This window comes from Lepus europaeus, chromosome 2 (assembly GCF_033115175.1).
Source record: "Lepus europaeus isolate LE1 chromosome 2, mLepTim1.pri, whole genome shotgun sequence".
Lineage (NCBI taxonomy): Eukaryota > Metazoa > Chordata > Mammalia > Lagomorpha > Leporidae > Lepus > Lepus europaeus.
In genome coordinates this window covers 108021250-108037362 of record NC_084828.1, presented here as the reverse complement: position 1 = coordinate 108037362, position 16113 = coordinate 108021250, and the positions used below count along the sequence as shown (strand labels likewise).

Sequence of the window (16113 nt, the reverse complement as noted above, 5' to 3'; positions counted from 1 at the left end):
CACTACCTGGTATCCCACATGGGCGATGGTTCAAATTCCAACTGCTCTACTTTCCATCCAGCTCCCCACTAATGTGCATGGGAAAGCAGCAGAAGATGGCCTAAGTGCTAGGGTCCCTGCCACCCATTTGGAAGTCCAAGATGAAGCTTCTGGCTTCAGCCTGACCCAGCCCCAGCCATTGTAACCGTTTGGGAAATGAACCAGTGAGTGAAAGGTCTGTGTGTCTGTCTGTCTATCTATCTATATCTATCTATCTATCTATCTATTTATCTATATCTATCTCCCTTTCCTTCTTTCTCTATAACTCTCCCTTTCAAGTAAATAAATAAATCATTTCATTAGATGATTTTATAATATGTCCTACTTGTGTCTAGGTTAAGAGTCAAAGGTAGGTTTTCCAAGGTGAGAGTCAGAGGTAGGTTTAATTGTTGTTTTCACTTACTTTCTTAGCTGTCAGCTCTTGAAGGATTGCTTTTGCCAGGAACACTTGACTGTCAAGTCACCGTGAACATTTGGAAGGAGAGCTACCAGAGTCAGCCTTGTACAGGTGTACTCTATAGCCATGAATGTAGCGTAAAGAAGCTTAATGAAAATTAACTGTGCATGGTAATTGTCAGACTAGAGTTGAGTTAATTTTTGGCTGCTGACCCATTGCTTTCACATTTTCCCCATCCTTAATAAATAGATAACTAGAAGTTGATCTCTGATGCCCTTCATACCTGTTTCACCTTAGAACAACAGATCTTTGTAGATCATTTGTGACCTTATGAATGTATGGGGTGTATTGCTTATTTTTCTTCATATTTTTAGCTTCTGTTTTACACAAGTAAGAAAATAAGAAGAAACATTCCAGCTTCCCTTAAGAATGACTACTTAGTGTCCAAATCCCTGAAGGCTTGACACCTATCATGTGCTGATTTATGATTTTTTTATATAACTCTCAGTCAAAATATTTGAAATGACCCAGAAATTATGTTTTAAACTTTCTAAAAGATGTTTCTCTCTATTGGGCATATACAAAGTGCTAAGCACTGAGAGCTTTATCTTCTGCATTACTTATTGAATAAAACATGAGCTATTTCAAGAAAGACGATAGGGCATCTACCAGAGCCTTCCGTCATTTAGATGAAAAAAAGAGTCCTGTTTTTGAGTGATAAGTTGTATTGATTGCAACTTATGCTTATTAGAATTTTTATACATGTAAATAAAGGAACGATATGTAAGTATTTCATAGGAAAAGATGACTGAGATAAATCTCTGCCTTTAAGAAGTTCATACTCTGAAGGCAGTATTGTGGTGCAGTGGGTTAAACTGCTGCTTGCAATACTGGCACATCCCATATCACAGTGCCAGTTTGAGTCCAGGCTTCTCTACTTTTGATTCAGCTTCCTAATACTGATAGAGCTCCTGGAAAAGCTCTCTTGCCGCCTACTTTGGAGACTTAGCTGGAGTTTTGGCTTCTAGTTTCAGCCTTGCCCAGCCCCAGCTCTTGAGGACATGTGTGGAGTGAACCAGTAGATGAAAGATTGATCTCTCTCCCTGCCCCATCTCTGTCTCTGTCTCTCTGTCACTCTACCCTTTCAATTAATTTTTTTAAGCAAAGAAGCTCACATCCTGGTTGGGAAGGATAGAACAGAGACATTAAAGCAAACTGTGCTGTGAACAGCTTCAAGATTGACAGTATGCATTTAGAGTATTCAGAGTTTTGCGGAAGAATAGAAAAATATCTAAAGTAGCCTTAAAATTAAATGAACAGAGAAGGTAGTAAGTTGAATGAGTTTTAAAAGGATTCCAGTCCTTTTTTATTTTATTTTTGACAGGCAGAGTTAGAGAGAGAGAGCGAGAGAAAGGTCTTCCCTCTGTTGGTTCACCCCCCAAATGGCTGTTACGGCTGGCGCTGCACCGATCTGAAGCCAGGAGCCAGGTGCTTCCTCCTGGTCTCCCATGCGGGTGCAGGGCTCAAGCACTTGGGCCACCCTCCACTGCCTTCCCAGGCCACAGCAGAGAGCTGGACTGGAAGAGAAGCAACCGGGAAAGAATCCAGCACCCCAACCGGGACTAGAACCCGGGGTGCCAGCACCGCAGGCAGAGGATTAGCCAAGTGAGCCGCTGCACTGGCCAGGATTCCAGTCTTTTAAGCTCATGCCTGAGACGTTTTAGATGGAGACTTGTGATAAAGACATGGGACTGGACAGAAACTGCTGATAAAATTGGCAGCGCACAGGAAGGTGCCCTGAATCTTTCTCCAAGTATCTGCCTCTTTCTATTTTGATATTTTTAGGCCCCGTGCTGCCCTCGCCACCAAGTCTGGTCCTGTTTCATGTAAATAGAAAGGATTTCAATGGACATCTTGCCCACACCCTTGCCTCAGTGTGCATCAGCCCAGAATTCATCCTAATAACCTGGGCTTGCTTTGTTGAAAAAAATTTTCCCTTTAATAGGACGTGGCCGGCGCCGTGGCTCAACAGGCTAATCCTCCACCTAGCGGCGCCGGCACACCGGGTTCTAGTCCCGGTCGGGGCGCCGGATTCTGTCCTGGTTGTCCCTCTTCCAGTCCAGGCCTCTGCTGTGGCCCGGGAGTGCAGTGGAGGGTGGCCCAATTGCTTGGGCCCTGCACCCCATTGGAGACCAGGAGAAGCACCTGGCTCCTGCCTTGGGATCAGCGCGGTACGCCGGCTGCAGCGTGCGGGCCGTGGCGGCCATTGGAGGGTGAACCAACAGCAAAGGAAGACCTTTCTCTCTGTCTCTCTTTCTCTCACTGTCCACTCTGCCTGTCAAAAATAAAAAAATTTAAAAAAATAGGACGTATAAAAGGCTTTGACCCACCAGGTTACCTGTCCATATTTATGTAGCAGCCTTAAAGCAGTGCTTCCTATTTATAGCAGTAGTTGATACCTGACAACTAGATTAAGATCATGTGATTGAACATGTTTTCTTGAATTACTAGTATGTGTTAGGTCTCATGAGGTTATTCTTTTTTTAATAGAAAATTTTATTTAATAAATATAAATTTCGAAAGTACAACTTTTGGATTGTAGCGGTTCTTTCCCCCATAACCACCCTCCCACCCACAAACCATCCCATCTCATGAGGTTATTCTTAAAAGTTCAAGCACAGAAGAGCTGAAATGTCTTTAGTTTCCATGCTGTACAAGAAAAATACATCCCCGAAGCAGACATTGCCTAACGCTGCATTAGCCTGGCACTGACACAGTGTGACAGGGTCAGCTGGTCGTGGTAGGATGGTAGTGCTATGCCACTGATTCAGGCGGTGTGTCTGTGTTGCTGAAATGAGATGTTATGCTACCCTGGCAGAGTTGAAGTTAATACCGATCCTGACCCTCCAGGGTCCGTGTTACCCGGTGACCATACACAGCGCTGAGGCAGGAAGAACTGCAGTTCCAAGAATGTTTATGCTCGCTCTGTTGTTCAGGGTTAGTCAGACAGCCAGTGTTTTTAAAGGCAAGGTTCCAGTGAAATTGGGCTGGGGGAAGAGGAATGTCAGAGAGTGGATAATGACCACTTGCTCTCCATTAACTCTGCGTCATGGCTAGGTCATTGTCCCCTTCAACCAGCAAAATTGGAGGGGCATTGTAATGTTGACAGTGTGACTGCCTGTTTGCTTTAGATGGGGCAGAAATCATCTGCATCTCCATGGGCCTCCGAGTTTCTTTAAACACTGAAAGAAGACACACGAGGCAACTAATAAATGGGGCCTGAGTGTATGGGCACAGAGGGAGGAGGGGATGCTTGTTGTGTGCCTGTCACAGAACAGCCTCCTGCTTCAGCATGAATTAGATGAAAACAGATGGAAGTCAGCTAGCTGAGCTGGGCCCAGCCCGCGAGGTACCTCCAGGCATCATAGCCTCCTCCCTGGACCACTCTCTAGATGAGGGGCGTTGCTGTATTACCTTCCAGAGGTCAGCTGTGACTGGTCTCAGTGTCAAACGTAACAAGCTCCAGGTTGGTTCCTGAATTTCTGTATGTTCAGAGGCACATCCCTTAACTTCTTTTTGCCTTAGTTTCTCCCTCTACACAATGCAAGTAACACCCATCTCCACTCCTTGATGGATGGTAAAAAAATTATTTTCAAAACATTTCTATTTTTTAGAAAAGGAACATAAAAATGCAGCCTACAGAAAAACTATTACTAGCTTTAGACAATTTCAGGATGACATGTTAGGCACAAGGCCAGGTGAGAGGTGATAAATACACTATTTGAGATTTTAATTGGACCAGAAATAGAATTCAAAGTACAATTTTTAACCTGTTGTTTATTATAAATAAATAAGAATGGAATTGGATAGCATCTTTCTCAGGGTGAGGCAAGGCCACTACAATCAACGTAGGCAAGCAAATCTGGAGAACAGATCTGAAGGCCAAGAATAGGAATGGGAGGTTTCAGGCTCTCAGATGGTTTTTAGACAGTCTAGCCTTGCTTTCCTTGAGTATAAATAAATCTCTAGTTTATTTTCTTGATGTCTAAAGAGCAAACAGCAGCCAAAAAAAAAAAGAGAGAGATTTTCTTTATTTTTTTGTTGCAAAGAGTTCCTGCCATCAAATAGCTGTAGTAAAATTTCGTTTCTTAGAAAAAGATCATAAAATTTCAACTTACTTACCAGAAAGCATTGCAGCCTTACCACTCAGAGGACAAAAGTCCCAAATACAGTCGGGAACAGAGAATCAGGAATTAACCCCTTTTCTTGGCACTTTTATGTCAGGCTGTAAACATCGCAGCTTGTCTACATTTGGTGTCCTCACGTGGTACCCTCTGCCTCCACGTGGAAATGGTAGGACTTTGTGTTCTTGGCAGAGTGAGGGCGTGTACTATCCTGAACACCTTCCATCCCCCAATCCACTTGAATAGCATTGGACATTCACACACAAAATCCATGGATTCCAGGAAAACTAAGGGGGTAAGACAATGGCATGTCCTTGTTAATCAGTACAGCTCTACTGAGCTTATTAACAGCTGTTGATTTGTATTTTTGTGATATTGTGAAAATGTTTTGAAAGATGCCATTTGCAGCCGTTGGTAAACTACAGGCCACTTTAGGTCAGCAGGTTACATCATTCTGAGGAATTGATATTAATGGGCTGCTGTTAACTTGTAGTGGGCCAAGGGATTATAAGATAGCAACGCTATAGTAAACACAAAAACCTTAGCATGATCCTTTGTTTCTGCTGTGAATTGAATTATAAGCCATTATGACTTTCTTTCAAAACAAAGCTATTTTAAGGAAACAGATTTTAAAGCTAAATTCTTTGCATATATAAAAAATTATAGAAACATAGGTAGATTATCATTTACTCCTTGAAATTATTTAAAATAAATAAACATTTAAAGATGTAACATGATTGAACTTTTTCCATCAGTTGCACTTAGATGTAAAAAAATCATCTTCTACAATATTAAAGCCTAAATTACTGGAAGTATAGCCTCGTCCTAGAATTTTCTGAAAATGTCCAGAACCTGTTGCTTGCCTTCCTGGTATATGTGTGTTAGGGAGTCATAGAATGCCTTGATTATTTCATTTGGGTCTCATAAAAATCCTCATCAAATGAGCAGGGCAGTTATTGCCTGGCAGTTGAGCATGGAGTTACCTGACTTGTTCACGTTCATGGTTGAGGTCACAGATCTTGTACTCTGGCCAGGGTCTCTGTATCTCTTGGCAGCCCACCACCTACCCTGCTTGGGTACTCTGACAGACAAGCAGAATGAACAAAATCATTTTGTTTTCACAGAAACATAGAACTTTTTTTTAAAGACATTTTACATTCAGAGCAAAAACTAAGATTGCCCATAGACCCACAACCCTCCTCCACCCCCACCTCCACCCCCCACCCCCGTCCATAATCAGCGTTCCCCAGCAGAGCACCATGTTTGTTACAGGTGATGAACCTAAACTGACACATCATGATCACCAAAATTCATAGTTGACTTCGGGGCCACTCTTGATGCTACACCTCCAGTGGGTTTAGACCGATGTGCATAGTGTAATGATGGACAGGTGTGTTATGAAGGGTCTCCACCAGCACAGTGTCACACAGGGTGATCTAGCTACTCTGAACCACATTTTCTTTCTTTTTTTTTTTTTTTTTAGAAAACTTTTATTTAATAAATATAAATTTCAAAAGTACAACTTTTGGATTATAGCAGTTTTTCCTCCCATAACCACCCTCCCACCCCCGCAAACCATCCCATCTCCTACTCCCTTTCCCATCCCATTCTTCATCAAGATTCATTTTTAATTATCTTTATATATAGAAGATCAACTTAGTATATACTAAGTAAAGATTTCAACAGTTTGCACCCACACAGACACACAAAGTATAAAGTACTGTTTGAATACTAGTTTTACTGTTAATTGGCATAGTACAACACGTTAAAGACAGAGATCCTACATGGGGAGTAAGTGCACAGTGACTCCTGTTGTTGATTTAACAGTTGACACTCTTATTTATGATTTATGATGTCAGTAATCACCTGAGGCTCTTGTCATGAGCTACCAAGGCTATAGAAGCCTCTTGAGTTCACAAACTCCAACCTTATTTAGACAAGGCCATAATCAAAGTGAAAGTTCTCTTGTCCCTTCAGAGAAAGGTACCTCGTTCTTTGATGGCCAATTTTTTTCCACTGGGATCCCACTCACAGAGATCTTGCATTTAGGTCATTTTTTTGCCACAGTGTCTTGGCTTTCCATGCCTGAGAAACTCTCATGGGCTTTTTAGCCAGATCCGAATGCCTTAAGGGCTGATTCTGAGGCCAGAATGCTGTTTAGGGCATTTGCCATTCTGAGTTTGCTGTGTATCCCACTTCCCATGTTGGGTCTTTCTCTCCTTTTTAATTCTATCAATTATTATTAGCAGACACAGGTCTTATTTATGTGATCCCTTTGACACTTAATCCCATCTTTATGATCAATTATGAACTTAAACTGATCACTGTAACTAGTAAGATGGCATTGGTTCCTGCCAACTTAATGAGATTTGGAGTCCCATGGCATGTTTCTAGCTCTACCATTAGGGGTAAGTCTGAGTGAGCTTGTACTGAACTGTACATCTCCTCCCTCTCTTATTCCCATTCGTCTTTTTTTTTTTTTTTTAATTTTACTTATTTATTTTGAGAGGTAGAGTTACAGACAATGAGAGGTAGAGACAGAGAGAAAGGTCTTCCTTCTGTTGGTTCACTCCCCAGATGGCCGCAACGGCCGGAGCTGCGCAGGTCTGAAGCCAGGAGCCAGGCACCTCCTCCTAGTCTCCCATGTCGGTGCAGGGGCCCAAGGACTTGGGCCATCCTCTACTGTTTTCCCAGGCCATAGCAGGGAGCTAGATTGGAAGAGGGGCAGCCGGGGCTAGAACCAGCACCCATATGAGATGTCAGCACCACAGGTGGAAGATTAACCTACTGCATCACGGAGCCGGCCCCCCTACTCTTATTTTTTAACAGGGATCAATTTTCAGTTGAATTAAAAAACCTAAAAATAATTGTTAATTATAGATCTGAACCACATTTTCTAAGTCACTTAAAACATTTTAAAATTACTGATAAATCACCAACTTTAAAACTTGTTTGTGCCGCCGGTTACCAGCTTAGTGTTTTGTGTAGAATATATTACAGTCTAAACTAAGGCCAGCTGGGGGCAAGCCATCCAGAATTCACTTTGATTGTAAACTTGTAACAACCCACTCAACCTTCTGCCATGTCTGTTGCTCCCTCCCAAGTAAATATTTTTGTTAGGGAGAGCATTTCCAAAAATACTCACATTCTCAACATAGTGGCCAGCAGTGACCGGCCTCCTGCTCCCCTGGCCATGCTGTGAACAGCACTTCTTAGCCGGGTTTCACCAGGACAGGGGATGGTGGTCATGTGCACAGTTTGTCCAGTAAAGAAACCTCAAGGAGTTTGGGCAGCAGGGATTCCATTGTGGGAGCATCCTTCAGGCTTCTCTGACACAGAGAAATCAGGTTCCTCACTCAGGAGCCTTGCTGCTTGGTTGCTGACAATGTAGTGCTGTTCATATTTACAGAGCATGAGACGTGGTAGTATCTACTGAACATTTGGGAGCTAGGCATTGTGTAGTGGGTTCCCTCATCATCCTGTCATCTAATTCTCATAACAGCCCATGAGATGAGCACTGAGACGTGCTTTTACAGAGGAGGAAACAGTTCACCTGATTATAGGGTCCAAGATTACCAGACCATTGAGCCTGAACTCAAACGCAGGTCATCTGTCCACAAAGCTTGTATCATTACCCACTGTGCTGTACCCTGAGCCCCCCACACAGCAGATCATGAGTCTGTGTGGGAGGAGCTGTGCAAGGGAGCACCACACCTGTCTTTGTCCTTGGTTCTCATAGGAGCCTGGGGTCATGCCTCTGAAGATATGCGGCCACAAGTATCAGGGGTTGGGGTGGAGAAAAAGAGGCCTTGCCGGGATGGGCCCAGGGTTCCTGGACCACCTTTAAGGAGCTATGGTAGCACAGCAGGTGCCTGTGGCTAAATACCTCAGCCTGGACTGATAGCCAAATGACTTAGTGATTGTTGCTCACATACACTGTTCCAGGAACCATGCCACCTGATGTGCACACAGACGTTATTTCACTGTTGGTCCTGTTGGCACAAGAGCACTCATGTAATGAAAATAACAGAGTAAACATTTCATTTTTACTCTGTGGCCACCAAATTAGATTGGTGATTTATTTGGGGGAAGAGCAGACAGTCTTTTGTAGGGTATAATAGGCAGAAAAACATCACAAATTTAGATTGAAATACTCCTGCTTGGTCATAAGCAGGTGATGACCTCAGTATCCTGGAGGGAAGCCTGCATGGCAGGGGCTGAGAGTCATAGAGCGCTCATGGCAGGGGACTTTAGCCTGACTCGGATTGCTAAAAGATGACCTTTGGCACTCATGGTACAGAATTTGGAGCCTTTGACTCTTAAACAGCCCAAGAGCTAAATGCTTTCCCTGTTCTACAGATGGGTGAGACTGACACTTAGCGAGGGCAAGTCATTGGGCGGCCAGGGACACAGCTGAGAAAGGATTCCAAGTGCCTGTGTTCTACCACCTCGCACCAACGGTAGTGAGGGCCAGCAGAGGTGTGAAGGATGGTCCAGCCCTTGTCCCGTGTAAAGCACAGATGTGTCTCAGGGTCAGGTCGGTGCATCCCTCTGTCCTGGGCCACACCTGTCCTCAGAACTGAGGCATCAAGGGTGAGTGAGGGCTCTCCACGTCTCCCGCTGCCTCAGGTCCCCATTCCCAGTTGATTCCTCCCCGTTTTCAGGCACCCCTTTCCCTTTTCGTTTGCCAGGGGATCCAGCATTGCCCAGTTGGATTTCTTCCCCGGGGCCCAGGCAGTGCATAGTATTTGTCAGGCGCTGGCTGTGACTCCATGTCCCAGAGCCTGTGGGGCATCAACACTCGGAGTCCAGTCTCCGACCCTGGGCACTCCAGAGCTCATGGGCAAGATGAGGTGAGCTGAGCAGGTGCCGCCCTTTCTCATGGCAGGCCCTGCTGTGAGCTCTGGGTCCTTGCTTGCATCCGGAATGTGGGGTCTACCTGCAGTCACTGCGTGTTAGGATATTTGATACGTTTCCTTCTATCACAAGCAATGGATTTAAAATGAGGTTTTTAAAAATATATGTATACATACAGGAACAACAGAAAATCAATTGGCTCTTTGTAAAACAAGTATTTGATGAAAATTTTAATCTTCCTCAGAACAGCTCTAGCCACATGCATGTTAACCTACAGAGCTTCCCAAGGGGCCACTGTGCAAATGGCCACAAGTCATTGGCTCCTGAGAAAGCAAGAAGATTCTCTCCTGCTGTCCCTTAGAATGATGGAAAGCAGCTACAGATTGGGGCTCGGGGAGGGATGACACTCTTCTCGCATTGGCTTTGTGGCTTTTATGTCTTGGTTGGTCTTTATTCTGTGGTATTTGAGGAGCAGAAGGAAACAGAAGCTACAGTCAGTTTGGGCATTGAATGTTAAAGCCTTTACCAGAAAGAAGTTGAGGATCCACAAACATTGGTCTGTGACGTTGGCCTACTCCTTGCCAGGGGCCTGAGTCTGTGCAAGGAGCCAGCAGGCTCATCCCCAGCACAGTGCTCTGTGGATGCATTCCTGCCCCTTCTTCCCCAGACTCAGTCTCCTGGACGGAGCCCACAGCGCAGGGCCGAGCCGCCATGGCGCCTGGCCTGCAGGGTGGCTTCTGTCACCACGCAAAAGAAAGGAAGCAACCCTGTGTTAATTGCTGACATGATGCCGCTGGTCACTTAGAAGGGAGAGTTGAGTCATTTTTAGAATCCTGCCTTCTTAGCTATATAAAATGATTATAACTAACATGTGTTGAGTGAGCATTAGTTACACACTGGGCTGGTTTGGGCACCTTTATCAACTCCTCTGATCCTCGCCACCACTGCATGGGGTACATTCCATCACTCCTCTTACCATAAGAGGAGACACTGATGTGCTGGTGTTTCCTCAGCTACAGAGCCCTCTGTGGTCTCGGAACCTGTCCTTTTCAAGGGCCTGACGAGTTTCCAGCTCTTCTGTGGTGTAGAGGAAACAAAAACCCAGTGTAACCCCGTGAACTTTTCCACAGTAAAGTCCTTAAAACAAAGAAAATGTCCAAAATAGCTTTTCATACGAAGATCATACTTTCAGAAACCTAAAACTGTGAGGAGAGATTTTATAAAGGAGTTGACTGTCTGGTTTTTAAGCTGACTTCTATGTAATGTGTACCTAGGATCTGTTAACTTCGGCTTTTCGTGAACTTTTTTTTTCTTTTTTACTATGTGAAAGGCACAATGTCTTTATTGGTAAGTGTTCTTTTGTTTTTATAGTGTTTAGAGTTTTTGTTTTTTTTAAAACTTTTATTTAATAAATATAAATTTCCAAAGTACAACTTATGGATTATAGCGGCTTTTCCCACCATAACTTCCCTCCCACCCGCAACCCTCCCATCTCCCACTCCCTCTCCATCCCATTCACATCAAAATTCATTTTCAATTATCTTTATATACAGAAGATCAATTTAGTATATAGTGAATGTCTTTTGTTGAAAAGACCAAATGAGATGAACTTAGGATTGACTATGGTAAGCGTTCTCCATGTTGTGAGGAAGGGTTGATAGCACATCTTTCTCATCTCTCTTACCCTATCATCACGTTCCTTTCTGCTCTTGTCTCTTATGAAGAAGGGATGGGGGAGGCGTGGAAGTGGGCCAAGTGTGAAGGTCTGAGTCACCTGCAGCCTTGCTGCCTGCACCTGTCCTGGCTCCCTGTGGCCCTTGGTCACCTCAGAGTGAGGTGAAGGGAGGGGTCCTCTAAAGCATGGGGTACGCCCGGCTCACATCACTGTGCAGCACTTCTGAACCTGGGCCTGGGTGTCCACCTTAGGACAGCCAAGAGGACAAGCTGTCTCTATTTTCCCAGGTGACCTTTTGGTGTGGGGATTAGGACTGTCGGTGTTTGGCTATCATGGACTGTTTTCCCCCAAAGTCTTAGGATTCCTGGTGTCTCCCCCCAACCCTACCCCAGCCTATGCCATGCCTGTGATCTCCCTCCCTGCTTGACCTGAGGCTCTGTACTTGGTTAATTACATGAATTAATTGCCATCTCGGTCCACTACTCCCATATTCAGTTTGAGAACGAAATAACCCAACTCTGCCCCCCTCCAGGAATTTCTTCCTATACCCTTTTTCAGGGGAAGGAGGTCAGACAAGGCAGTGCCAGTGTTCACGAGAGCAGCAAGCAGTTCAAGACTTACTGTTGCCAGAGACATCAGTGGGCTAAATTAAAGGACTGGTCAGTCACAAGCTTATTCTAGAACAGTCTGGAAAGACGGAGGGTCCGTTCCCTCCCATCCTCAGCTCCCTTCTGCTGGGAGCACCCAGCTGCTAGTTCCCAGCTTCGTCTCCAGGCAGGATTGGGCTACAAGCAGGGCCTTCTGCAGCTGCCTACTTCGGCCGCACCGAAAGCAGCATGATGAAACGTTAAGCCTGAATTCCCCTGGGGGCGTGTCTCCTTCAGAACTTTCACAGTTGGTGACACAGGGCAGCATTTCTTGTATTTGTAAGTAATGCTGTCTCGGGACATGAATAAACTCTAATGGCAAAATGTAAGATTTCTCATTACCAGCAGTGTTTTTCCCATGATGCCCTTTATAAATTGGAATACAGTTTTAAAGGATTAATAAATGCTGTGGTACAGGAGCAAAATAGGATGTTTGGGGGGACAACGAATAGCTCTTGCAGAGACACTGGGTTTTGATGGATTTTGAAACTGCTGCGTATGCTACTTGCTCAATTTAGGTTTTACTGCGAAATTAGAGGCCTGAGTCTGCTTTGGGAAGTGTCTTTCGGATGGCTACTGCCTGCATACACCAGTGACTGGGCACACACACATCAGACTAGGAGATCCTCTCCTTAGAGTGCATGGCAGAAAAACAGTGTGCTTCCTCATCATTCTCCCCAGCGGCTTTACAGACGGTGCTTTGGGGCAAGTTTGAAATGAAGATGGGGCATGTTCACTCCTTAACCCATAACTTCCATTTGTGTAGAATAAAGGGTAATCACGCCCGCCAGAGATTTAGGCCAGGTGAGGCCAGGTTAATGAATAGCCATTTGCTTGCCTTCAGCCTCAACGAGGGTATCTTCATTACAGCCATCATATGTCAGGTGTGCTGACCAGGTTGCCATGGTACCCGTGAGTCTCCTCTGGACTCTGGCTTTCTCTGAAATCAAAAATGCCCAGCGTCCAGTCAGAGGCATTTACATCCACAGCAAAGGAGACACAACACAGGAAGGTGGAATGACAAGGGCTGAGAACTCGGTTGGAAAGGCGGAGGAACACATGGGTGTTGAGCATTGACTCCAAGTGTTTTTGTGCAGGATTTTAATCCTTCTGCAAATCTGTAGGCACCCATGTGTCCATCCTTTCATCAGCATATAGAAAAGATGCTGCTGTCCCTCAGAAAGCCCTGCCCACTCACAGGACCAACTAACCCACTCTTAGTCATCTTTCCATGCAGCAGATGGTCAAGAAATGTTTGCTAAATGAATGCATAAATTCTGCTTACCCCATAGGCCAAATGGACGCAGGAGTCAGACATTTGAATTGTGCTTCTGTCACTAACCAACTTGGAGACAGTGTGGCAAGGCCTTGGAAGTGTAAAATCAGTTACTTAAGCAGGGGAAAGGCCATGTGGTTGAATTAGCTCATGTAGTGGGGGCTGGTGCTGAGGTGTGGGTAAAGCCTCCGCCCTAGGTTTCAGCATTCCCATATGGACACCAGTTCATGTCCCTGCTTCTCTGCTTCCCATCTAGCTCCCTGCTAATGGGCCTGGGAAGACAGTAGAGGATGGCCAAAGCACTGGGCCCCAGCACCCACGTGGGAGACCTGGAAGAAGCTCCTGACTCCTGGCTTCCTGGTCTGACCCAGCCCAGGCCATTATGGACATTTGGGGAGTGAACTAACAGATGAAAGATTCTCTCTCTCTCTCTCTCTCTCTCATATTCTTTCTCTCTCTATCCAATCCTGCCTTTCAAATAAATAAATACATCTTTTAAAAAAAAATCCTGACCCAGCAGATTCAGACCCTTGAATCTACTAAAAATCCTGATACACCTGCATAGTTGTTATTTATAAAACTTGATAGATAACAATTTTTTGACCTTATGGGAAAATGCCTGGCTGGTAAGGCCTTTTTTTTTTTTTTTATCTTCTGAGCAGACACTTGATGGTGATATCAGCTAGGAGAGACATGCAAAATAATCCAGTCTCAGAGAGCCAAGAGCCATCAGAAAACTGCCTGGCTGCTTGTGCTGTTTTTCTGTTATTGTGATGAACCTGATAGATGGTTCTGAGCACAGAATTCTTTTTATAAATTTTCTCAAAGATCTGTAATCCTAAGATTTTTTTTTTTTACCAGTTTAGGAAATGGGCTTTGAAAGTTCTTGAGAAGAAGGGTAAAAGTTAAAAGAAAGTAATTTTATGGCTGAATTTTAGTTATTTAGAAAATTTAGGTAAAGAGGACATCTTATTTTGTGGGTACCCAGGTAACATTAACTTCAGTGCCTAATACGTAGTAGAAGGTAAATTAGCACTATCTGTTTATGGAAAAGGACCATTATATAAAAAATGAAAATTTTGGTGTCTCTTAGTAAGTAAAACCATCAATTAATATTTCTAGAATTTAGAACATAATTAAAAAACTCTCATTCCATTCTTCATATGTGCTTAAATTTGTGCTTTTTTTTCTTATGTAAAGGTAGGTAAAGGAGAAGTTAATTTAAGCATAATGTAGCAACTAGAAGCTTAATGTAGCAACTAGTTGATTCCTAGCTGAATGAAAAGCATTTACCAAGCTAGCCTAATCCGTTCCACTAGTTTCATTGTAATTAATTCCTTGTCATGGGTGGAGGTTCAGATGGCTAACAGACTCTGCTTCTTCCTCTAGGTTTATTTCGATCTACAGAGGACCCAGCCACACCTACAAGGTGCAGAGACTGACGGAATTCACTTGCTACAGCTTCAGGATCCAGGCCGCCAGCGAGGCTGGAGAAGGGCCCTTCTCAGAAACCTACACATTCAGCACAACCAAAAGTATCCCCCCCACCATCAAAGGTTTGTAGGCAGTGTGCTGTGTGAGCATGAGAACATGTTAGACCTTAGAGCATGCCTAATAGTGGCAAGACAGATTCCGAGGAACATTCCAGAAAAGAAGTTTGGGCAATGGAGAAAGGAGAGAGCCTGGCAGATGATGGCTTTTATCAAGTGTGCCTGCGTCTGCATTACAAATACTGTAGTGTGACATTCCCACCCCACAGGTGATTGACAGGTTAGAGTGAGTGTAGAGTGAATCCCTGGAGCTGGGGCACACGAGACGCCAAGCTTTCCCCCACAGAAGGTTTGTGAATGCTGCTTCCCGGACACGCAGAGGAGCAGAGGTTAGGTGACTGGTGCCAGAGAGCATGCGCTGCCTTAGGCACTGCAGCGGCCTGTTCCTCTCGGCCCTCAGCCCCTGCAGTGGAGAGCGGCCCTTGGATAACTGCAGCAGTGGCTGATCTGCTCCCCTTGGGTATTTATCTTAAGGTGTGTGAGTGACCACTTCCTCCTCTGCCCCATTCGTGGGATCAGCTATCACAGAAGCCTTGGGACCCCTGTGCATCCAAATCTTTTCCTCCAACTTGCAAGGCAAGTGAACAAAAGCCGTTCTGCACAGACTCCCCCTCTCCCAGGTCTGCTACAGTTCCCCTTCTAGTTCCAGCCATGGATGCTGTCTGAGCAGCAGACTGGCAGGGCAGGGCCGACAGCAGCAGGAGCTTGTTCAACCCTCATGGGCTCCTGAGGCTCTGCCTTCTGGCCTAGATCCCTGGCTCTTGCAGAGATCCCTGCGGCTGATCTGTAGAGGGGTAGGCAGCAGTAGTGGTTTTATTCAGTTGCTCCTCAGAATGACCCAAGGCTCGCAGTTGGAGGGGTGCACACAACCTGTGGGAAAGGTCCCTGCATGTGCGTGGCTTCAGGAGCAAGGCCATTTGGTTCACTGGTTCCACATGAAGGAGCTATGCCAGCTACTACCAGGATGGGAGTCAGTTACAGTGGGGTGCGGGGGAGCGGGGAGAGGCGGGCCTCCAGAACCCGGGTCAAGGTTGGGCTTAGATTCTCCAAAGGTTCCTCATGGCTCCTTCCAAGACTGGGTGATGGTGCATACCTCCCCTCTGCTTCCCTGCGCTGCAGGCACTTTGGCAGGGCTTCTTGTGGGACCAACCAGTATAAATGTACACCCACATGCACGTCTTTGCTGGGTCACCTGGGCATCAAATGCCCAGGCCCTTGACTTCCTCTGTCAGCTGTAATAGAGATGATTCCTCAACATTCTGTGACAGCTAGGTTAGTTGGTCCCAAGGAAGGATTGCTACATTTACCAACAGGCAAACTTTAAAAGCTTCCCCAGTGTTAACAAGCACTGGCTTTGCCTTTTAGAGGGATTCGTGTTGGGGGATTCCTTTTGTGGGTACAGACCAGCGCACTGATAGCACTTGTGTTTCATGGTACTTTCACTTTGGCAGCGGAGTTGGCTCACCCGTCTGTGTGACCAGGTTGTCT

The 16113-nt window shown here is 45.1% G+C and overlaps 1 protein-coding gene across 3 annotated transcripts in view; it reads left to right on the top strand.

The window, feature by feature from the left end:
* Nucleotides 1-16113, top strand: part of FNDC3B (fibronectin type III domain containing 3B) — a 356988-nt gene that overhangs the window by 325023 nt on the left and 15852 nt on the right. For all 3 annotated transcript variants that reach the window (XM_062211816.1, XM_062211803.1, XM_062211809.1), the window contains one exon: nt 14465-14631. In XM_062211816.1, the coding sequence (XP_062067800.1) occupies nt 14465-14631 (167 nt within the window). The remainder of the gene's footprint in view (nt 1-14464; nt 14632-16113) is intronic.